General features: G+C 54.6%; 6 protein-coding genes across 6 annotated transcripts; 4 read left to right on the top strand and 2 right to left on the bottom strand.

The window, feature by feature from the left end:
- Positions 1 to 1,774: 1,774 nt before the first annotated feature.
- PC9H_009192 (uncharacterized protein) lies at positions 1,775 to 5,121 on the top strand (the record flags this gene model as incomplete). Its single annotated transcript, XM_036778699.1, has 3 exons — positions 1,775 to 2,113; positions 2,175 to 3,145; positions 3,204 to 5,121. The coding sequence occupies 3 exons, from the start codon at positions 1,775 to 1,777 to the stop codon at positions 5,119 to 5,121; spliced, it is 3,228 nt and encodes a 1,075-aa protein (XP_036630127.1).
- Positions 5,122 to 5,790: 669 nt separating this feature from the next.
- Positions 5,791 to 7,043, bottom strand: PC9H_009191 (uncharacterized protein; the record flags this gene model as incomplete). Its single annotated transcript, XM_036778698.1, has 3 exons — positions 5,791 to 6,486; positions 6,599 to 6,906; positions 6,962 to 7,043. 3 exons carry the CDS (start codon positions 7,041 to 7,043, stop codon positions 5,791 to 5,793), a joined length of 1,086 nt encoding a protein of 361 aa, XP_036630126.1.
- Positions 7,044 to 8,405: 1,362 nt separating this feature from the next.
- Positions 8,406 to 9,411, bottom strand: PC9H_009190 (uncharacterized protein; the record flags this gene model as incomplete). The annotated part of the gene is made up of 2 exons (XM_036778697.1): positions 8,406 to 8,708; positions 9,079 to 9,411. 2 exons carry the CDS (start codon positions 9,409 to 9,411, stop codon positions 8,406 to 8,408), a joined length of 636 nt encoding a protein of 211 aa, XP_036630125.1.
- A 267-nt stretch (positions 9,412 to 9,678) lies between these two features.
- Positions 9,679 to 17,433, top strand: PC9H_009189 (uncharacterized protein; the record flags this gene model as incomplete). Its single annotated transcript, XM_036778696.1, has 16 exons — positions 9,679 to 10,294; positions 10,350 to 10,580; positions 10,634 to 11,614; positions 11,671 to 11,933; positions 11,982 to 12,677; positions 12,726 to 13,043; positions 13,095 to 13,274; positions 13,333 to 15,037; positions 15,384 to 15,573; positions 15,804 to 15,871; positions 15,963 to 16,077; positions 16,372 to 16,561; positions 16,608 to 16,993; positions 17,046 to 17,214; positions 17,261 to 17,366; positions 17,417 to 17,433. The coding sequence occupies 16 exons, from the start codon at positions 9,679 to 9,681 to the stop codon at positions 17,431 to 17,433; spliced, it is 6,231 nt and encodes a 2,076-aa protein (XP_036630124.1).
- Positions 17,434 to 19,134: 1,701 nt separating this feature from the next.
- Positions 19,135 to 20,163, top strand: PC9H_009188 (uncharacterized protein; the record flags this gene model as incomplete). The annotated part of the gene is made up of 4 exons (XM_036778695.1): positions 19,135 to 19,213; positions 19,264 to 19,571; positions 19,641 to 19,844; positions 19,915 to 20,163. 4 exons carry the CDS (start codon positions 19,135 to 19,137, stop codon positions 20,161 to 20,163), a joined length of 840 nt encoding a protein of 279 aa, XP_036630123.1.
- Positions 20,164 to 21,520: 1,357 nt separating this feature from the next.
- On the top strand, positions 21,521 to 22,784 carry PC9H_009187 (uncharacterized protein; the record flags this gene model as incomplete). The annotated part of the gene is made up of 5 exons (XM_036778694.1): positions 21,521 to 21,676; positions 21,724 to 22,340; positions 22,393 to 22,561; positions 22,608 to 22,713; positions 22,765 to 22,784. 5 exons carry the CDS (start codon positions 21,521 to 21,523, stop codon positions 22,782 to 22,784), a joined length of 1,068 nt encoding a protein of 355 aa, XP_036630122.1.
- Positions 22,785 to 23,457: the final 673 nt, after the last annotated feature.

Raw genomic sequence — 23,457 nt, 5'->3', positions numbered from 1 at the left:
TTAATTTTAACCCCGTGTGTTTGCTTAGTAGTAATTGTGCCATGTTCCCACGGTGTTTCTGCAGCTGACTACCACTTGCAGCGGCTGGAATGTATCATACATGGTAATATTTGACATTGAGCTGTCCCATTCTGGAGTATGTCACCATCGGACTGGGTTCAAACTATAAACAGCCTTCACAGAATGAGTTCCAGCCATAAAGCACCTCCTGCACTCAGTGCTTCATTCTACTAGTTCTTTCTGAAGTACCTGCCAAGTATCTGCACATCGCTATCATTGTCTCACTAGTAGCTACAATATTATGGAAACAAATTTCGATTTTTGTAGTCATATTTAGCCTCTATTGACTGTGAGAATATGTTTCTACTGACTTGCATTAACTACTCACTGTTGCCGCATCTGACCGTAGCAAATTTTCCTTACTTGAGTCAGAATGCCTACAACTACTATTGCATTACTGATTGTAGAAATTCCTTTACTATTAACTCATCAACTCCACCTATTCATGTACTGCAATTCGCTATATATGTAAAATGGCGTTGTCAACAACTTTCTTCACTCTAGCAACCTCTTAAAATCAATTCCTCAGTCTCTATAGCTTATTTATTACTTTTGGTTCGCTTTTCTTATTTCTATAGCTGGCAATACTTGCTATATCCTCATTATTATCTTCTACATATATGTATTTGAACACTCCGAGCAACTTTTGTCCAGATTGCTAAGCTTTCTGATCACTGGTAATGAATATCCTTCAGTTTCTGCTTGTTGTAGTCACTATTTCGCTTTTTGTGACTCAATTCTCTAAGCAGTAGCACTGTACTAATTATCTTCGCATTTTGTAACTGGGTGAATCTGAGTTTGAAAATTAAATTAAGTCGCAATCTGTCTGCCCTCTCAATAGGCTATAAGGTGGCCCATGCAGTAAATAGCACTACTAGCCCTCCCCACTCACCATGGGCTATCAGGTGGCCCATTAGCTGCTTAGCATTAATTTTGAAGTCACACATTTAGTGAGTCAGATTTATAGTCTCAATTTCGCTTTTTGTGACTGTGGGAAACTGAGTTTGAAAATCAAATTGCATCGCAATTTGTCTCCCCTCTCAATGGCCTACCAAGTGGCCTAAGCAGTAAATAGCACTATCAGTTTCCCTTCCCTGTCATGGGCTACCAGGTGGCCCGTTGGCTATGTAGCACCAATTCCGAAGTTTCATCTCCTTTACAACCAAAGATGTACTAACCAAAAATATCTTAATTGTTTTCGCATTTAGTGACTGTGAGAATCTGAGTTTGAAAATTTAACAGAGTCGGAATTATGTCTTTCTGTCGACTTGTGCGGGCTACTATGTAGCCCGTAAAGCACTTAGCTGCTCAACTATGACTTGCGGTATCATTAAACACTAAGAATCTAAAGCGCATATGCGGAATATAGCCATCTCAGAGTGCAAGTCTCACCACGGGCTATTTCATGGCCCATGCAGTATTCAGCTGAGGCAAATTGCATCTTTCACCGTGGGCTACTAGGTGGCCCATAAGCTTCTCAATATTGATTATACGGTATTATCTTTAGGCGACCATGACTAATGCTATTTGTTCAAGTTTGTAAATATATATAGACTCCAAATACAATACAATAAGGTACAATAGATGATGTCATCGTTACACCAGGGTTAGAGGGTTTTTTTTCACTTCAGGGTCCATTTCGTATATATATTTCACCATACCATGATTGTTTTCATTCTTGTTTCCTTTTCCCCTCTCTTTGACAATCACCACAATGTCGACCTTCACAGATATGTCACTCACTGACTTCCTCATCCGCTATTCCGAAATCATGGAAGATGAAAGCAGTGATAATTTGGACCGAGATCTTGTCAATTTTGCACTAGCTGGTATTGATGTGGATGAATCTCGTTTTCGCATCAACATGGTCAACACCTACCGTCTTCGTATCGGCGGTGGAATGCCAAATATCACACGGGACTATGATTCATTCATCGGCTTTACCGACCGTATTCCCATCAAACGTGATCTCTACTTGTATGCATTGCCTCCACATCATATTTCAACAATTGCGCAGTCAATGCACCTCAAAGTTCCATTTCGCACATCAAAGGTATTCTTCATTACTTTCATATGTGCCGCAAAACCCACTTATTAATACTTTACTCATTTAGGGCATTCAAAACTTGGATCCATCGACGGTTCCAAATGTCTTGCTTGGAAAATACAATGACCGACACCAGCTTCGAATTTTCTTTCCATCGCTGTGGTCTGAAACTCAATCATCAGTTAAACTGACCAGTGAAAAAGCCGAGATGCTCTATGACGATATTCTCTACCCAACGGTGGTCACGGTTGCTCCAGCATTGGCAAAAGATTGGCCGACATCTCTTGAAGTGGAGCGTTTTCGTTCAAGAACCACACGATCGGCTTTTCAGAACACCGCATATATTCTCAGTGCCGACATCATCAGTCTGTTCAAGCACGAGCTCAGCCGCCGGTTGCAGGAGCACGAGTTCTTCAAACATGCAGTCTTTTGCACACACATTCAAGGAATAAAAGCCTCTACCATGCACGACATGTCTGCACTCTCCGCGGATATCGCCCTGACAAGAATGCTTGAAGATTTTGACACCGTTCAAGGATTGTGGTGGGTTGATGTTGGCCTTGAAATTCAAGACGGCGACCGCGCAATTCTCTGGCGCAAGGATGCAGCACCGAACTTGCTCTCCTATGTGTTAGGTAACACACTTGATGAAGCGGGGCGAATCGTTCACAGCACACAGTTTCAAGAAGATGTCAATTCCCACTTACTCGAAGTTGCGGGATTCCGTGTTGGCTTCGTGACCCCCATCGGCGATAACGAAATTGCCTATGTTCAAGCCTATACTACCGACAAAAGCTTGACATATCACAAACACGGCTTTCAGCACTCGCAAGCTCTTACAGGGCTAGCTGCCCTAACAGGGAATCCGCCAAAATACTGCACCGATCTTACCGCAGCATACACGGATGCAAAACAGAAGAATGTGGCCGCAAGATTGGAGGTTCGCCTTCCGATTGAATTTGCCTTGCAGTATATGCTCGAGTTCGACTATGATGTGCTTCGTCATAGTGTTCTAAGTGTGCACCGGGAGAATTTTTGGTACGCATGCTGGTCTGTTTGCGGGCTTCTAGATAGTCAGCGCTGATGATTGCGACAGGAATTGGCGCATCGTTCGAATGGATGCCTTCTCGCGACTTCTTTCTGCGATGAATGATCAAAGTGCGGAGCAAACTGTCACTACCGCTGTTATGAGCACCTACGCTGCCGTGGTTTGGATGATCAACGGCGTTCACAGCCGTCCGAATTCTGAATCAGGTGGTCGTGCGTGCCAGAAGATTGCAATACCATTGTTTGAAGACTACAGCGCTACCGACTTGCAGGCTGCCGGTTATGCCGACCGCGAACTCAACGCACTCGAAGAACAATATGCTGAGTCTCCTTTCTCCCCCTTCAATGTTGTATTCATGCGACGCATCTTCTTTCCACCTGAAACCAACACCGTGCGACTGCCAATGGGACGCGTCCTTCCCGAGAAGTTCTATAACTGGATGTTCGGGAAGTCTCTCGCTGATCTACGGCTTCAGTTCAAGGCTACTGGCATTATCAGACGCAGAGACTTACCTGCGCAACGGTATCCGATGAATAAGGGCCTCAGTCGAGCACGCATAGGACCAACTCCAGCGAGCGCGTTTTTCGTAGGCTTGAGCGAGATAGAAGAAGAACCTGTTATTGACGTGGGTCCGGATGTCCCCGTGAATCAACAAGTATTCGACGATGAAGAACAGGAGCGAACCGTCGAAGAGAAGGTGGCGGACATTTGGGCGCAGTTCCCTTGCTGTGTCCTTCAGAAAATAGGCAATCCAAAGTCCAAGTGGTCGCTCCCGAGCTACTGCAGAATCCATCAGCAAGACAGGCAGAAGGTCACGATCGATGTCATGAAAGACACGAACCTTGCGAAGGTCTTCGCGCGGGTTCAAGTCTCTCTTACAACCATCCAACGGTGGCGTACAGCGTTCGAGGCTTGTTTCCCGCCGAAAGGTCACATTACGCCCAAATCCGCGCAGGCTTGGACCCAAATGCGATACTATATGAATTGGAAGACGCTGGTGGCCTCTTTACAAGCCCCAGATGCTGATAGAGTGCGGGAAATACTATGGCACGAGTTCGAGAAACTTACCTGGATCCCTGCCGCAACCGGTGATCGACCATGGCGCACGGACAGGCAATCATCATGGACCCAGTTACCACCGCTGGACCACCAGGGGCCGTTCTCAGAGCCGAATATCCCCGGTCCCCAGATTCTATGGAGCCCATTCGCAGACCCCAACATAGTTTGGGATCCCTCAGTTCCACTTGTACTCGCGCTCCCGCCTGCAGGTTCGTTGCGAGTCAATGGCGAAGTTCCGGATGTGCGACTCGCTGATGAAGATGAGCTATCTGGTGACGAAGCAGAGGAAGCAGAAGTTTTGCGAGAGATATCTGTTGTAGACGACGGGCATCCTGGTGGCCCGCGCGGAAGGAGGGAAAATCGTGAAGAGAGCGCCCCAGCAATTCAGGGGGGCAGCCGTCAGAGTACCGCCAACTCTAATCGACACGGGCACTGTAGTCGCCCGCGCGCGCATGGGCAGCAACGCGCCCTGACAGACTTCTTTGAACCTCCACGAAGTGGGAGTCCATTCGCATCTCCGCGAATTGGGACACCAGGTGGCCCGCAGAGGAGGCAGAGCACTCTGTCTGATTTCTTCACACCTCCACGCTCAGGTCGCCCGAGCGCAACGCCAGTGGGAAGTCGTGCTAGTAGTCGCGCAGCAAGCCTGGCACCCAACGGGCCACCTGGTCGCCCGAGCGCAACGCCAGTGGGAAGTCTCATCAACAGGACTCACTCGTCCTTGGGGCGCAGATCACGGAGAGAGGAGGAGGAATCCCAAGACAGTGTGACGCCCGATCCGAAGAGAATCAGGGTTGGGCTGGAGGACGACGGCGACGACGAAATTGAGGTGATGGGAGTGGACGAGGAGCGGCGTGTTGTCGATATTGAAGCTTTGAGGCAGGAGGAAGAAGAATCCTCAGAGTGAATGGCGCTGTGGGCTTGCTGTTCAGAAGTAGCCAGTTGATATACAGCTATAGATACTTACTGCGATTGATACGATGAATGCGTGTCCCCGAAGGATGCACGCATATGGCATTCCACACGATCAGCCGAGTTTGGCTCGCCATGGGCCCCTTGAGTCCCCGTGGCTTGGAGGGGAACGAGAGATGGACACAGACAGCGTCACGGGCTGCCTGGGTGCCCGTGGCTTCGAAGGCCGTTGGGGTGGGCGGCTCGTTTTCGTGTGGTATGCGACGCGGTAGCTGCGTTATCGGCAGCGTCTACGGTAAGCAAACGGTCGAAACCGCCCTATATGAGGTACGAACCCAGCAGCTCCTGCGTCTTTCGCATCGTGCAGCGTTTCGTTGGACTCGAAGTCTGGGGAGGCAACCCGCAAGCCGTCGTCGTCGCAGCCGCCTGGGTAGTCGCAAGGGCGACGTGGATGCCCATTTAGACGAATGGAGTGGCGGGGAGCGAGCAGAAGTGGCCGCGGGGGACGTTAAGACAAAAGGGAGTGGCTGAGTGTCGCCGAGGGCGACATTGAGACGATGGGAGTGCCTTGGTAGTCGCAGGAGCCGGCGCAGGCGACGTGGATGCCCATTAAGACGAAGGGAGTGGCGGGGAGCGAGCAGAAGTGGCACTCGCGCTGGACTATCTAGCGCGGGGGGGTGATGATGTCTGGTCCGTTGACGCCGGGTATCGAAAGCCGTCTCTCTAGCGCGCCCAAGCCAAGATCAAGATCGACACGACGGCCTCCTGCACCATCATCGATAGCACCCGGAGCACCTGGTGGCGCGCCCATAGCGAAGTCGTCGTTCTGGTCCAATGATACGATTCCTTCCTCCACGCCTCCATCCCCTCCAACTGCGACTACGTCCACGCTTCCGCCAGCGTCGGTAATAATGATGGAGGTGGCTGGGGGATCATCAGATACGATGCCCACAGTGCGACGGGTTGGACGGGTGATCGAAACGGAAGGCCGACGCTCAGGCGAAGTGGAGGCGGAGGGCACTATGGCCTGGCGCATTCGTCGACGATCCATGCTGATATCCCCGTCGCGGTCGGCGTCCAGGTCTCCCTCAGCGTCTCCGTCATCTTCCGTCTCTGTCTCTGGGCGCGACGTGTCCGAAGACGGAGTAGGCGGAGCACGAAGGTGCTCGACGAGACTTGGATCGTGCGTTGACGCGTTGCAGTATGGGGAGGAGCCGGTTGGGCTGGCGCATCGTCCCATACCCTCCTTCCAATGACTGTGCCACTCCTTTCCGTCCCTGGGACGAGAACGGTCGTTGTGGGTGTCGTAGAGCCAATAAGGGTCGTATTCGCGGACGTATCCGTTGATGTGTCCGTATCGCTATTAGATTGTTATTCCGACGTCCCTCGGTGAGGTGAGAGTTGCTGTCGCGCGCGGTCGCTGTGTTATCATCCTCCATAGCTTCATCCTGCGGGAATGTTAAGGGTCGCACGATACAGATAATCAAGCGAAACATACCCCAATATCCGAATAGGCACTGGAAAGCGAGCGAGAATCTGTAGGCAGCGTGTTTATCGAAGGATGGCGGATTGAGGGTGGGTACGAGTTTGTTCGACCGTGCGGTGGGCGCATTCAGCATGGCGGGATTCTCTGGCGGCGGCGGGTATGAAAGATGCGTACTAAGGCGCTCGAGTCCACCGTCCATGGTCATAATTTCTCGGATTCTCGGAGAAGTCGATGTAAGGTATATCAGCTGCGTAAGCGAGTTGAAGAGCGGCAATGGCGAGGTTGTATCCAACGCTAAATCCAACTTATGTGAGCAATCAAGGCGTTATTGATGCAGTGGAACACGTACCTATGCCGCATCTGTGCTCCCTGGAACCCCGGGTTAGTCGCCTGATCCCCTCGTCGTCCTTCATTGGAGTTCCTTGCGTCATGGTGGTTGAAAGAACGGAACGGGTGCGATAAGCGCCCACATTCGGAACTGACGGATTGATCTGCGATAAGATAAACAACGCCCGAAGCAGATAATTGACATGCGGGGCTCGGTGCGTTGCTTTCCGACGCCGATGCTCTCCAGCAGCCCGCGACAGAGGCTTCCAGGCAGCCCACGAATTTGTCGAGAGAAGAAGGGCCTGAAGATCAAGCGCTCCTCAGGCAGCAGCTCGATGGCGTGTCGTCGATAGTGCGCCAGGCGTTCACGGAGGAGAATGCTGGGTGTTTGGGAGGTGGTCAGGCAAGCCCTTATGCGTAGTCCATCAGTCTCCTGATTCTCTACCACTCGCGTCTCATACTTATGCAAACCTTTTTCATTCATTATGGTTGTGCTATATGTCATATGATGTACCTACGCTACATATGTATAATACGTGCATTATATCGAACACTCGGCGAGAAATCCGTGCTCGTGTGGGCTACCTGGGTGCCCATTGAGACGATGGGAGTGCCTGGGTACGCGTAGAAGTGGCCACGGGCGACGGGGATGCCCGTCGAGACGAAGGGAGTGGCTGGCTGCGTGCAGGATTCGCTGCGGGCGACGGGGATGCCCGTTGAGACGAAGGGGGTGGCTGCGAGCGACGTTAAGATGATGGGAGTGGCTGGCTACGTGCAGGATTCGCTGCGGGCGACAGGGATGCCCGTCGAGACGAAGGGAGTGGCTGGCTGCGTGCAGGATTCGCTGCGGGCGACGGGGATGCCCGTTGAGACGAAGGGGGTGGCTGCGAGCGACGTTAAGATGATGGGAGTGGCTGGCTACGTGCAGGATTCGCTGCGGGCGACAGGGATGCCCGTCGAGACGAAGGGAGTGGCTGGCTGCGTGCAGGATTCGCTGCGGGCGACGGGGATGCCCGTTGAGACGAAGGGGGTGGCTGCGAGCGACGTTAAGATGATGGGAGTGGCTGGCTGCGTGCAGGATTCGCTGCGGGCGACGGGGATGCCCGTTGAACGAAGGGGGTGGCTGGGTGCGACGTTAAGACGATGGGAGTGGCTGGGTACGCGTAGAAGTGGCCAAGGGCGACGGGGATGCCCGTTGAGACGAAGGGGGTGGCTGCGAGCGACGTTAAGACGAAGAAGGGAGTCGCTGGGAGTCGTTAAGACGATGGGAGTGCCTTGGTAGTCGCAGGAGCCAGCGCGGGCGACGTGGATGCCCGTTGAACGAAGGGGGTGGCTGGGTGCGACGTTAAGACGATGGGAGTGGCTGGGTACGCGTAGAAGTGGCCACGGGCGACGGGGATGCCCGTTGAGACGAAGGGGGTGGCTGCGAGCGACGTTAAGACGAAGAAGGGAGTCGCTGGGAGTCGTTAAGACGATGGGAGTGCCTTGGTAGTCGCAGGAGCCAGCGCGGGCGACGTGGATGCCCGTTGAGAGTGGCCTGGCTGACGCTCGCGACGCTGGTCGAGTCCGTCATGCCATCGTATGACGATGCGCTCGTGACGTTGGTGCCTGTAGGCGACTGCGATGGTGATCGATTTCCAGTTCGGCCCCGTGCTGATTCTGAGCTCTTCCTTCTTGTTGAACGTCGCCGGCGCAGGCGCCGCGACTTGATGCCTGGACAGCGCCGGAGACGGCGATGCCATGAATGGATTGGCAGGTGGCGACACGGGCTACCTGGATGTCCGCGGAGACGGGGATGCGGAAGAAGTGCCTGGTGTCATCGCAGGCTGCTTGGATGCCTGAAGGGGGAAAGGCAGACCCCATGTCCTTGAAGGGTGAACTTGGACGATAAGACGAGACTCACCAGTTCTAAGTCCAAGGCTATCGTGGAACCCACTATTCCCGGCCCTCCGATGCCTATCCCTGCCTAGAAGCCCGTGGCGACGAGAGGAATGGAATGGCAGAGACGCAGGCGGGGGGTGCTTGGACGCTGGGAAGGAGAACGCTGGACTTATCGTGGACAGTGGCACGAGGGAACTTCAGGGTAAGACCGGTTAGCTCTGGCCAATATCAGACACGTACCTAGAGTACTGCCCATACCGTCATTCCATCTTGCTTAATCTCCTCCGTTGCGCGTTGCAGCTGCGGTGGTTGGTATCGTGCAGTCGATTGTACGGTCGCCCGCAGAGACGAACGAGGGAGGTGGCAGAGGCGAGCGGGTATCGTCGCAGGCCGCCCGCAGAGACAAGGGAAGTGCAGTAGAGGTGCGCAGGCGTCGTCACGGGCCACCAGGATGCCCGTGGCTTCGATGGGGATGACTGAGGCGAGCAGACGTGGTCGCGGGCGACTAGGGCATGAGAATGCAGGGCTGTTGTCCACTGCCGAGACTTCAAAGTCGCCATAAGTCGTCTGATCTCCCTCGTTCTTGCGCATTGGAACTCCGGGCGTGCGTCGTGGTGGTTTCAAGGAGAGACAAGGCGATAAGCGCCCGACTGATGAAGCACCGATGAGATAATAGATTATCGCACTTTACTACGTCCGACGGATGTTCAGCATATACAGTATCGATAGGGAGGCTCATGACTATCAGGTAGAATGTCCTGGCCCCGGCTAACCCAATTGTACAGAAAATGAGGCGGCCTCATTGATGCCAGCCCAATATATGCTCGAATACTTCGTACATTGATTCCCCCACTATCAATGACAGTCTCATACTCAGCCTTATTCCTAGCGCTCTTAACTATCACTCGAGATCACGAACCGGATGAGGACCACCCGGCGCAGCTCATCGAGGAGAAGGCCGTCATGCGCGATATCGGCATCCCCAGAATCCTCGACCCGTCCTGGGTCCCCGGAAATCTCACCCCTTCTCAGGCCGGTCGACTACACCATTTCATTGCAAAGGTTCGTCTCAAGCCCAACACAGAGAAAGCCGAGTTTGTTCACAGCGGCATCGATTCCGTGGGTGAGCGCAAGATCTACAAGGCCTTCTTCCCGAAGATTTCCCGCAAGATAAACTCACTAGTCGAGCTGGCCATGACTGAGCATGGCGCCCACCCTCAAGAGATTCTGAAGACGTCCAGGACCGACGATTTCCCGATGCCTGATCAACTGTCGAACCTCGCACTCGTCCCGATCATGATATCGGTGTTTGGAGACAGCGTCCACAACGGTTCGGGGGTTATCCTGGATCGACACCTCCACGGGGTTGCGAAATCGTTCCTGAACGCTGGATATGTTCGCCTTCGCAAGCAGTGGGCACGCGCTCGCTCCCAGATCGACGAAAAGATAGAGTACATGGAGAAGCTCATGAAGCGTAAGTAATTCTAACTCTTATTATACTCGTAAGTCAACTAACCCAATAATCGTAGCGCTGAGAGTGGCCATTGAGGAGGAGGATGACGTGCGACTCAAGGATATACGGATGGCCATCAGCGCATGTCGGACCGTTCACAATATGGCCTGCTGGCTTCCGAGTTACCAGCTAGACGCCGAAGCCAACATTAACCTCTTGCAGTCGGCGGTCGATAACGCGCTGAAGATGCCGGATGACGCCAAAACCGACGCCGTCCACTCGATAAAGCCGAACGCGGAGGAGATGGGTAGGTGGAGGGTTTTCACGCCAGGTATTCAACGACACTGACGTTTCATTCAGTAAAAAAGGCGCGCGCGGCGGGACGACAACTGCGAATTGCTAAAGTGGACTTGGCGAACAAGGAAGAGGTCTCCCGAACACTGCAAGAGATCGTTACGCACCTGGAAACGTGTTTCGGCGAAGACGACGCAGCCCCCTACGCATTGCGAAACATCGACGATGAATTCGGCTTAGACGGGGACCTAGGCGTCGAATTTGCCGCGAAACTGTCGTACGAAGACCTACAAGGCCTGCTGGGTTTCATCGATGGACGTCCAGCGAGTTGGAACCCATATGTACGCATTGACGGACGTACAGAGTGGCAGATTATCGACGCCGAAGAAGAAATCGAGGATCTCAATAACGCTAATGGTGCACGGGCTGCCAGGCAGCCCACGACGGCGGCGTCTGCATCGTCTCCCTCTCCCATGTCGCAGGCCACTGGACAGCCCGATTCGCCGGCTGGAGTCGATACCACGACGGCATCATCTCCCTCTCCCATGTCGCGGGCCACTGGGCAGCCCACGACGGCGGCGTCTGCATCGTCTCCCTCTCCCATGTCGCGGGCCACTGGGCAGCCCACGACGGCGGCGTCTGCATCGTCTCCCTCTCCCATGTCGCGGGCCACTGGGCAGCCCACGACGGCGGCGTCTGCATCGTCTCCCTCTCCCATGTCGCGGGCCACTGGGCAGCCCGATTCGCCGGCTGGAGTCGATACCACGACTTCATCGTCTGCGTTGCGAGCAGGCTTTCAGAACGGTGGGCCAGGATTCCTGGAGCAACGACTGCTCTGGCATCAACTGGCTGGCACCTGCGGCATCGTACGTGGGATGTGGACGTCCGAAAGGGGTGATAGGCCGCCTGGGACGTTGCTCGCTGACGGTGTGGGTGTCGGCAAAACGGCGCAGGTTATGGCTTCCATTGCGTTCATACAGCAAGTTTACTTAATCGAAACGACCATCGAGGAGGGGAACACCGTCCTCAAGCGTCCTCCAATTATCAGTACGTCAAGTTCAATTCTTATTTGATACAATGGTTGCTGACTTGCAACTCTACAGGCCAGTCAAAGTGGTTCATGGGCGGGGACTCCGATGAAGAGATCGGAACCGTTCCCAATTTAGCCCACCTGATCGTCGTCCCGCTTTCCCTCATCAGCCAATGGCTGTCGGAGCTCCATCGGTTTTTTCGCAAGGGAGCGGTCGATATCTTTGTTCTTCCAAACACTGCTGACGCAGTGCAACTCTTCTTTTTCGGCAAGAACACCGCGTGGAAACTGTCTCAGCACAAGGAAATCAATCACATCGTTCTCTGTGCGCACTCCGTAAGTGAATTTGTGGCCAACGAATTAAAAAACTGACCTGACTCTCAGACTTTCACCTCTTTGACGGCGAGGACCTTTCGCTGCGGAAAAGACTCTGGCCTCAGATACGTAGACCAAAAGCGCGACAAGATAACTTCACCTCCCCCCCCGCGCACCATTTTCGACATTAATTGGTGTAGCGTATGGATCGACGAGGCGCACTTGTTCCGAGGCCTCTCTCGCGGCTTTACCGGGGCGATTGCCATTGAAGATAACGCCTACGTCGTCAATTGCATCACGGCGACTCCGCTGTATACCCAAATACGCGATATATTCAACATGGCCCGGATGATCGCTATCTCGCGTTTCAGCGGTCCCGCAGGCGCGGAGTGGGAGCGAGAACTGAACAGTAGAATCGCGAAGGAGAAACGCGCGAATTCAAAGGCAGACAAGGACGCCGCAAGCAAACGAACCTTGGCAGTGATGGCAGGGCAGCACGTCGACGACCACACTCCTGGCGTAGCCGTTCGTGCCACGCAGTACTCCGTTATCCGAGAAATCCAGTTCAACTTCCATCCGCATCTGATCAGGCGAACGATGGCTTCGAAGCAGCCTGATGGCCGCCCCATCAACGACAAAATGCCCTCGATTACTAGCCATGTCATATCAATAACGCTCACCGAGCGTGAACTCAAGAACCTCAACATCTTGACTGAGAAACTCGGGCAGGGTGGGCGTACCGTTCCGACGGATCTCAATTTGAAGGTAAGTCGATTACGGACTCCCTCGTGGCGCGTGCTGATCCTGGTGTAGAACTTCTGGCTCGTATACCGCACTGGCGTCGTATTCTACAAGGATCCCGGGCAAAAAAACTGGCCAATATTCGACGAACGTGGCAGGTCGGCTGATGGTGGATCCTATAGGAAGTTCCCCAGCTCCAAGCTCGACACCTTGGGACTCCTCCTCAAACACCTCCTGAAACATGACGACATTGGGCATCCCACCCAAGACGAAGACGGCCATTTCATCTGGCCTGACGTACCGTTCGTTCCCGAAGGCCAAGTCGCCCCCCGTCGTCGCCGGATACTCGTGTATCACGAGTTTACTATGATGGTCTCGACCATCAGCTCTGTACGTGAATATCATCCATTATATGATCTGTCAATGACTTACTTCGCGCAGATCCTCGCATACAAAGGCATCAAGACACTGATTATGAACGGGACGCTCAAGCGCGAAGAACGTGACCAAGTCATCGACGAGTTCGTCCACGGCGATGACCCAGAGAAACGAGTGTTGCTGTTCTCATCCGTGGGGGCAGTAGGATTGAATTTGACATGCGCAGACGTCGTAATCATGTTGGTAAGTACACCAAGTATATCAATGCTGTGGATTGGTGGTAACTAATACATGCGACTAGGACACCATATGGTCCCAGGTCGGCGTCGAGCAAATTATCGGCCGGAGCGCCCGGCTGACGCAAGATAAACCGGTCCACGTCTACTACCTCATCGCCTTACAAACGACGGACGTCCTTATGTCGACCTTAGCGCGAGAAAAGGGCGAAATGTTGGAAACGTTACTCACGAAGGGTACAAACCCGGCCCTACAGAAGATCCTCGACGGTGACGACGACGACGACGACGAGGATATTGAAATCGATATGGAGAAGGATGAGCCACAGTCTCGCTCAGCCAGAGCGTCGGGTAGCGGGAAATCGAAGAGGCAGCCCCCGAAGGCAGCTGCGAAGGGGAAGGGGAAGAAGGCGCAGGCGAAACGGGCCACTCAGTTGCCCGCGGCAGACGAAGGGTCCTCAGAGGAGGAGCCAGCGGAGGAGCCAGCGAAGGGGAAGGGGAAGAAGGCGCAGGCGAAACGGGCCACTCAGTTGCCCGCGGCAGACGAAGGGTCCTCAGAGGAGGAGCCAGCGGAGGAGCCAGCGAAGGGGAAGGGGAAGAAGGCGCAGGCGAAACGGGCCACTCAGTTGCCCGCGGCAGACGAAGGGTCCTCAGAGGAGGAGCCAGCGAAGGGGAAGGGGAAGGCGCAGGCGAAGGGGAAGGGGAAGGGGACGGCGAAGCAGCCAGCGAAGGGAAAGGGGAAGTCGAGGGTGAAGTCGAAAGATTTCATCGAGTCTTCGGAGGGGGGACCAGCGGAGCCAGCGAAGGAGAAGACGAAGACGAAGATGACGGCTAAACGGGCTTCCAAGGAGCCCGAGACCAACGCGAAGAAGAGGACGAAGAATCGTACTGCTGCGCGGGATTCCAAGAAGGACATCAGCGATATGGACGAGGAAGGCGATGAGGAGTTGGGCAAGATGGCAAAGAAACAACGAACCGTTGTTCACCCGAGCGGCGAGGAAAGCGAGAGCGACGAGAAGGCGGCTGCGGCTGTACGGGCTTCCCAGTTGCCCGCAGACAGCTCGAACGATGCACGCGAGGCGATGGATGTCGACGAACAGTCTGAACAATGTGAACCACCTCAAGCACGCGTCTCTGTCACTCCGCCACCTTGTGGTCAACCCCCAAGAGCCACCCAAGCTCCTCCCTCAAGCATGCAAACGACGGGCGCCACTCAAGGATCGACCGGCACTGATCCTATGTCGCAGTGGGATCACACGCAGGACATGAACACTCGTACTCCGCGCTTCGTCGATATACGCGACGGGTCAGTTTACCCCCCCGTCGTCCACCCGCCTTCCGACGCCTTGGCGGAATGGCGCGAAACCCTGAGGGAGTTCATTCGAGAAAGCCAGTTCGAGGTCGACGAGAACGTCCTTGTGGGCACTCCGCCGCTATCCAACAGCGGATTGGATGCCAATATGTTGGCCGCATCTATCAATGATATCTCGATGTATGAGGAATCCCCTCCGCCGCCCTCTGGAGGTACGCCACCCCGCAGTCACAAGCACAGTCGTCCCCCAGAGGAAGTCAGTCCCAAAGCAGACCGTCGCGCGCACAAACGCACGGCGCCATCGTCTGAAGGTGAAGATTTCACCACAGAGATGGCAGGCGTCAGGGATAGCTCCCCCACGAATAATAATCCCTACAACTTAGCGATTGGGGCGACTTCGCAGGTCGACGAACCAGTCCCCCCGCTCGCCTTCAAGCCTATCAAATCGAAGAAAGACGGTATGCGTAGCAAGACAGGGTCCTCGAAGGCTGGCTCTTCAAAGCATCGCAGTTCCACTCGACGATAAATATGATGCTGTTGCGTATTCCACCATGCCCGTCCTTTCATACTCATTCTGTACAAAACTGTTCCTCTGTTTTTATCACTCGCACTCATACCTATGCTTCTCTCGACTTTATGCTCGCGATACTCGTACCTATTATGCTCCTCGAACTTTTATGATTTACTCCCTCATGTATTACATGTACCCTATGGTTTACATACAACGAACGGACAATATATGGATGTCTCCCCATGTCTTCACGGGCTACCAGGGCGCTTGACGGGCTGCGAAGTTGCCCGTAGATGCGACGGCGCGGTGTCTCTGGACGCGTGTGCTGTGCGGGCTGCCTAGTGGCCCGCGGCAGACGTCGAGACGGGCTGTCGAGATGCCCGTGTGGTCGAGTGAACCTCTTCCAGTCGCCTTCGAAGCCACGGGCACCCAAGTAGCCCGTGGCGAGTCCTGCGTCTACCTCCCCGTCTCTTTGCCTCTACGGTCTGCAAGCCCTCTAATCTGCCATAGCGACATCGCCCGAGTTCTGCTGCAGTCCGTTAGACGTGAACGAAAAGAAGGAAGTCGATTGACGCACCTGTGGGCTCAGCCTGTCCTTCAAAATCCATGGCTGCCGTCTTCTCCATTACTACGCATGTCATCGCCGCAGTATCCGACTGCGCGCTGCCTCGAACTTCCGTTTGCACTTTTTGGGCTTTTCTGGCCTTCGTCAGCACCCTCTTCGCCGCTATCGTCGGATTCGGACCGTCTGAAAGTTGGACGGAGCGCGAATGGGAGCAGTGTATGTGGTCATGGTATAGATTTGAAGGCTGTCGAAGATCCATGAGATCCGACGAATGCTCACAACTCGGGACTTACGAATGATCCTCCAGCGGGGTGCTGGACGTGTCGCGGGCCGTCTAGTCGCCCGGGGCTGCGAAGGGGACAAGTAGGTGGATTCGGGCGTCGTTGCGGGCTGTCTGGTCGCCCGTGGTTGCGAGGGGTACGGTGGGTGGGTCGCCGGCTCGAAGGGTTCGTTCATCAATATCTCCCAGATGTCGGTTTGTGTGGGGCCACTGCCCCTCTCGGGCGACTAGACGGCCCGCAACGACGCCTGCTCCACCATATCCGGTTCCCCCGCGCGGCCAGCACGCGACTAGGCACTGAGTGCGGGCTACCTGGGTGCCCGTATAGTGCTCGCTTTTGGGTGTGCTGCGCGTGCGGCTGGGATGCCTACTGAGTAATGGGTTTTACCCATTGATAAGCGTCTAAACAAGCGCCGCAACTACCCGATAAGACAAGGCGCTTGTGCAATTCGCACACCTTGCGTTTCGACATGTCGTGGGCCCAACCAGAGCAAATCGAGTTCCTCAACTCTCGCGTGCAGGAGTTCCAAGACTCAATGGACTCCAAATCGGATCAAACCAAGTTCTGGGAGAGGCTGCGTACGGATTGGAAGGCGAAGTGGGACTTGTCCGCGAAGCAGAGCAAGGTACGTGCCTATTTCTGTCTGGCTATCGAGCTAACGACACGTGCAGAGATTCTCAACACATTTCCGCCAGGAGATGCGAAACCGGGGGGCCGACAGAAAGGCCGTCAACAAGGCCACGAAACCTGCTGAGAAGGCGGCTCCTAAGCGGACTCCAAGGATCACTCCTTCTGGCAAGCCGACTCCAAGGATCATTCCTGGCGATCTCATCGAGGTTCATCGCCAGCGATCCCGCAGCCCATCGTCTTCTGATTACTCGCCAACCGCTGCCCAATCCCCCCTCCGTGTTCAATCGCCGACCCCGGCAAAAGACTCGCCAACGGCAGTCTCATCCGACCTTTTCGGCGACTCGCCCGCACCTACTCCCCATACGCACGTCTCGACAGAGTTGGTCCCGTCGTCACAATCCCCGGGAGTTCCTGTTTTGCCCCCCGCGTGAGTCTTTCCTTTCTTTCTGCTTTATTCGACTCATACTCATTCCTTGCAGGAGAGTCTGGTCAAGGGAGCTCACCAAGTCCCTCGCGTTCCACCTGGAGTTGCCGGGGATCGCGCGCGACGACGTCGACCTGATTGTTCAAGGCCAGATGCTCTCGGTATCCGCGCAAACTAACAATGTTGCATACCAGTGGTCGAAAGACGTAGGGGGCCAAGTAGTCGTAAGTCCCAGCGTCCTTAACCCAGACTGATTAATCACTGGAGTAGCCTGAAAGTGTCCGCGCTGGGCTCGCCGATGGCGAGTTACGCATAATCGTGAACGTTGACTGCACTGTAGAAGTCAACAAAAATTGGACGAACTTCCACGTCTCCGGTGAGTGTTTCGGTTCCTCATCGCTGTAGCCTGACCTGATCCCACCTTAGACACATGTCCGTGGTAGACGTGCCCCATTTCCTTGATTCGACGCAATTACCGCGCGTCCGCCCCCGCTTCATCTTCATATCGCGTACTCTAGAACATATATCGCATCTCACATTTTGTTTTCAGCTCGCCGCAACATTTTTCTATCACCATTTTGGACTTATCGTGTCGCTTTTTTGTACTAGAACCCCCGATTTTGTATTGATAGCGCCCCTCACACATCTTGTATTTATATTAGGTTGCTATCCCTTGAACAAACGCAGTCATCGCGCGTTGAATAACTACTAGAGTTCTTCCACGCCATGGCCGGGTCGGGAGGGTCTTATTGATACTGCCGTCAAGACTGCCGAGACGGGATACATCCAGCGCCGTCTCGTGAAGGCCCTAGAGGATGTCCAAGTCTGCTGCGACGGGACCGTCAGGAATTCCCTGGGCGATCTCATCCAGTTTGTCTATGGCGAGGATGGCATGGGTGGCGCCTTATTGAAAAGCAGGACATTGCGATCTTCGGCGTCAACCATGCTCAATTCAAGCACAATTATCACGTCGACGTCGTTGATCCCGCTGGGGGTTTCCTGCCAGGCGTTCTGCAGGTCGGAGTCGACGATTCCTCCCCGGAGCTGCAGGCGAAGCTAGACGAGGAGTTTGCCCAACCGTGTATGCAGACGGCTCTACCCTCACCACGGGCGGCCTGGAAGCCCACACGCATTCTGTGAACGTAGAACGTTAAGTCGATACACGTTGACGCGTCCAAGACTCACCACGACCAGCGAGAAGGACCAGGCGGGTAGACGAGGTCGATGTGACGTACCCACGACGGTCTGGGCTGCTGGGATGCCCGCGCGTATAGAGGGCTCCGCTCTGCGGGCACCCAGGTATCCCGTGAGGATGCCCGCTCTACTCCCTATTCCCCTCCGCTGTTACACGCACGGGCTGCTTGAAGCTGCCTTCTTGGCCTCCGTGTCGCCGCTTCTAGCATTGGAGCCAGCAGCAAGGGCTGATTGCTCCTTCCTACGGTCACTATATCGGATGTTAGTGCAAGGCTCCTGATGCGTAGTCGACAATTGGATACAACGTGGATAACAGCGGCAAATCTAGAGGAATTGTACGCAGACGATCGACCACAAGCTTTGAAATTTGACTGGTTGACCATTTAGGGTGGCTAGGTCTCGGGTCTTCGTCGTGATTCATCAAACATTCATGCTGCCATCGCCATACAGCATTAGCTGTATCAGCCGCTTCTGCATCACAGTAGTGCTGATGCCCCGTAACTAGATCATGCTTTACTGATAGCATCATCCGAGTGACCGATATGATTCGCTAGCTGATTCAGGCGGTGAGGCTCGGTAGTCGGAGGTGGTGGGTTGACTTTGACTGACGCGCGGCTGAGCTCACATATGAATTTTCAGGAAAGCTGACAACGAAAGTCGATTGTAATGCTGTGATGATCTTAGCGATAAATTCGGATATTGATGAGTGAAGGAGACAATTGCACCAAGTCGGGAGGATCCAAACATGCGCGAAGAGTGGGTGAAGGGCCCGGTTTGGTCTTGCTCAGCCACCAAAACAACAACGACGACGAGAGGTGACCCCCTCCTTGATTCTTTCCTGTTTCCTCTATCATCTACGCGGGCGATATACGATTGGAATATACCGCTTACGGCCTTGTAATCGACCCCAAACGCCTTCCCATTTCTTGGAATTTTGACCGCAGACCGCCATGCGTGAATCAAACTTCGCTTTTCCGGCGCAGAATAGGGCTTGTGTGTGTATAACGTCTCAACTTTATGATAGGCGAGGTGAGTAGCGTGTTCCCAACGCCTTGATTGCTCACATAGCTTGGATTTAGCATTGGATACAACCTCGCCATTGCCGCTCTTCAACTCGCTTACGCAGCTGGTATACCTTACATCGACTTCTCCGAGAATCCGAGAAATTATGACCATGGACGGTGGACTCGAGCGCCTAGTACTAGTACGCATCCTTCATGACTTCTGCATATGCCCGCCGCCGCCAGAGAATCCCGCCATGCTGTATGGACTTTCCCCGCCCACCGCACGGCCGAACAAACTCGTACCCACTCTCAATCCGCCATCCTTCGATAAACACGCTGCCTACAGATTCTCGCTCGCTTTCCAGTGCCTAGTCAACATTGGGGTGAGAGGCAGCGAGCTGATCAGAAGTCGTGTCGTTCAAGCCGGGACATTGTTGTGGGGTGTATATTAGAGGCGTGGCTTGCGAACAAGGGATTTGCGGTTGGGCCCAGCGCGAGTGCTACTGGTATGCCCCAAGGAGACGAGGGAGCAGCGTCAGGCAAGGCGGATGTTGCAGAACGAGCAGAGACAGCGTCAAGATGTTGACGCGCTGTATAGGGCTCTCATTCGGCAGCAAATGGAGCAGCAGGCGGAGGGACGATCAGCAGAACCGGAGGTATGTTCCGCTTTGATTGTCTGTATCGTTCGTGTGACCCTCAACATTCGCGACTTCTGCGCGTACCCAGCCACTCCCTTCGTTCAACGGGCATCCCAGTCGCCCGCGGCCACTTCTGCACATACCCAGCCACCCCCTTCGTCTTAACGTCACACCCAGCCACCCCCTTCGTTCAACGGGCACCCCCGTCGCCCGCGGCCACTTCTGCACGTACCCAGCCACCCCCATCGTCTCAACGGGCATCCCAGTCGCCCGCAGCGCCCGGTGCACACATACAGCTGAAGACGCAGCGCCGTCTTACGCACAGGCGTCCCCGTAGCCCATACACTCGCCGATAACTAACGAGGCAGTAGTTTCATTCTAGCTATGATACATTGAGAAAGGACGACTGCAGAATCATAAATGACGGTGGTAGTAGTACTGACTGGGAGAAACAGAAATATATGCCTAAATCGGTGACAGATGATGGTGTACGAAGGCGGACAGTCTACAGGTAAGGAATTATACTAAGTGATGAGAAATTGCTCGGAAAGAATATGCAAGGGACATCAAACTCCCGTGGATACGACTCCCAGCGACCGCAGAGCACTATGAAAACATGAGTTGTGCAATGGTAGAGAGAGGTACCGTACGCACTGTTGGCACATTGCCTGATCCCATTACGACTTTCATCCTTCCTACACGCGTTTCCCATAATCACTCCGGCCCAGTATTGTATTTCTTGGGGCAATTTCGGTGGCGCGTTCGGTAAATCCGACTCGCTAGCGCTAGGTCGGAACGTAAAGCGCTCGACCAAGGAGAAGACGTTGGTTTGGTGGACGGGTTGGGGGTTGGGAGATGACGTGAACGCTTTGTAGGTCGAAGACGACGGAGAAGGTCCATTCGTAGTTGATGGGATGGGGTTGGTTGATGTTGATGATGATGACGGCCCCGCAATCGAGGAGCCATAGACAGAGGCGTTCGCGCGTTCCTTCTCCTTTCACACCTGTACACCTCCAGGGTAGCTCCGGCCAGGTAGCTGTGCGCTTGCTGGGTGAAAGGAGAGTCGAGGCTTGTAGAAAGCTTGCCTGACATGAGGGTACTTGCTGAGATATGCAAGTAATTGCAGGCTGAGAACGACGTCTTCGTCCCCAGTCGGTATCGCGATGACCATGGCAGGGTACGAGCCTTGGTACGGGCAGCAGTCGGCGCGGGCGACGGGGGTGCCCGTTGAACGAAGGGGGTGGCTGGGTGCGACGTTAAGACGAAGGGAGTGGCTGGGTACGCGCAGAAGTGGCTGCGGGCGACGGGGGTGCCCGTTGAACGAAGGGAGTGGCTGGGAGTGCCTTGGTACGCGCGGCTACGCCCGTGGGCATCCCAGCAGCCCATACTGTCGTGAGTGCACTGTATCGACCTCGTCTGCACGCCTGGTCATCCTCACTGGTCGTGGTGAGGGGAAACGGGTATAGGGTGTGAGCCCGGACGCAGAGATAAGGTGGAGCTTACCAGTGAAACTGTCCATCCAGTCCCCCAACCAGCCCCAATCGACGTTCGCGCAGGGTGGTGGTGGGTCGGGATGGAACAAGTCCGTAAGCGCCCAACGTTGAGTCACACTTGTGACACCAAAACAGGGGTGGCTGACCTGGGCAAGGGGTTATCGAACTTGCCTCTATTCCGCCACCTCCTTCGCCTTCGACATGCCGTGGGCGACTCCCGAGCAGCTCGCCTACATGAACACGATGGTTCTACAGTACCACGGCACGGTGAAGGGGACTCCTGAGCGTAGGAAGTTCAACGCAGAGCTTCGTGAGGGTTGGTCGCGGCAGTGGCCTTTGCTAGAGCAGCATACCAATGTGCGTGGCCATGGAACTCTCAGATGGTCTACTAACGAATCAAATAGATGTTCTCCTCGTATTTCCGCGAGGAACTGATAAGACGGGGCCTCATCCCTAGGCGCACCCGCAAGCCAACACCCAAGAAGCGCAAGAAGCGCAAGTCTGCAATGCCGAATCCCCCAGATCCTCCTGCTCGTTCTCCTGTTGCTTCAACAGAGTCCATCACGATTTATCACCGCCGCCTAGTGCCACACGCATCCCCCAGCCGACCTTCTTCACAACACTCGCCAACGCCAGGCCCATCTCGCGCCCGCCGCCATTCGCCAACGCCAGGCCCATCCCGTGCCCGCCGCCATTCGCCAACGCCAGGCCCATCTCGTGCCCGCCGCCATTCGCCAACGCCAGTTCCATCCCCCCTCCCACCTTCTTCACATCACACGCCAACACCAGGCCTGTCTGATCCTTTTGACCACACACCAACACCTGCTCAATCCCGCCTCCGACTTCAATCGCCAACCCCACCCGTTCCGTACACTCTGCCATCTCCCGCATCCTCGCATCACTCGACATCGCCATCTCCTTTCCGCGTCTGGACAGAGTGCGTTCCATCGTCTCAGTCCCCGTCTCCGCGCCCCCTGCACATGCCCCCAAAAGCAGGGGATGTTCCTGTTTCCCCGCCCGCGTAAGTTCTTCGGTTTCGTTTTCGTTTATTGACCTCTTATTGATCTTTGCAGCAAAATCCTTCAAAAGGAGCTCGGCAAGTGCCTCGCATTCCATTTGGAGTTGCCGGGCGTCACTCGCAACGACATCGACCTCATTATCCAAGGCCAACGGATTTCGGTGGTCGCGCAAACGAACGAGGTCTCATACAAGTGGTCAACAGACGTGGGGGGCCAAGTAATTGTAAGTCCCCAAGTCCTTCAACCAGCCTGATTACTCACTACAGTAGCCCGAAAGCGTCAGATCTGGGTTCGCCGACGGTGTTCTGCGCATCATCGTGAACGTCACTGGCGACGTGAAGGTCACCAACGCGTGGCGCACCTTCCACATCTCTAGTAAGTTCATTTGCCTGCTTATTTCTCTAGCCACGCCTGACTCCACCGTAGGTACATGTCCATCATGGTAGACGCGCCCCATTCTCTCTCATTTGACGCAATCACCGCGCGTCTGCTGCCGCAATATCGTCTCTTCTTGCATGCTTAGATCTTAAAACCCATCTTGTATACGTAGCTCTTCATTTTGTACAATCTTGTTGCATTTACACCCCGCTTACTTGTATTGATAGCACCCCACTACCTATCTTGTATTTATATTAGGCCGCTATCACTGCACGATGGACTCACAATAAGAGCTGTCCGCTTCACAGGCTACCAGGATGCCCGTGCATGAGAGTGCAGCATCAGGAAAGCTGTCCGCTGCATGGGCTACCAGGGTGCCCGTGGTGTGAGAGGCCTGTATTGGCCGTGTTCACGCTATGGGCCACCACGGTGCCCGTGCAGCGGTGAGTGGTATGTGAGGCTGTGTGCGGTGTGGCACCCTAGTGGCCCATGGAGTGGAGCCCACCGTTATCGACCACTCTCACTGCGGGCACCTGAACAGCCCGTGGAGCAGAGAGGGTTACTGTGGTCCCACTCTCACTGTGGGCTACAAGAGTGCCCGTGAAGAGTGGCACTACACCAGTCCCACTCCCGTTGTGGGCTGCCGAGGTGCCCGTGTGGTTTTCGGGCAACTTCTGCGGTGAGTGTGGGACATTTACGGCCGTGGGAGAAACATTTTGAACCCTAATTTAGGGGTTGGAA

Source organism: Pleurotus ostreatus, assembly GCF_014466165.1.
Source record: "Pleurotus ostreatus strain PC9 chromosome Unknown scaffold_6, whole genome shotgun sequence".
NCBI classification, from domain to species: Eukaryota; Fungi; Basidiomycota; class Agaricomycetes; order Agaricales; family Pleurotaceae; genus Pleurotus; species Pleurotus ostreatus.
Note: the sequence above shows the minus strand (reverse complement) of the source record. Positions and strands in the feature narration are given on the sequence as shown.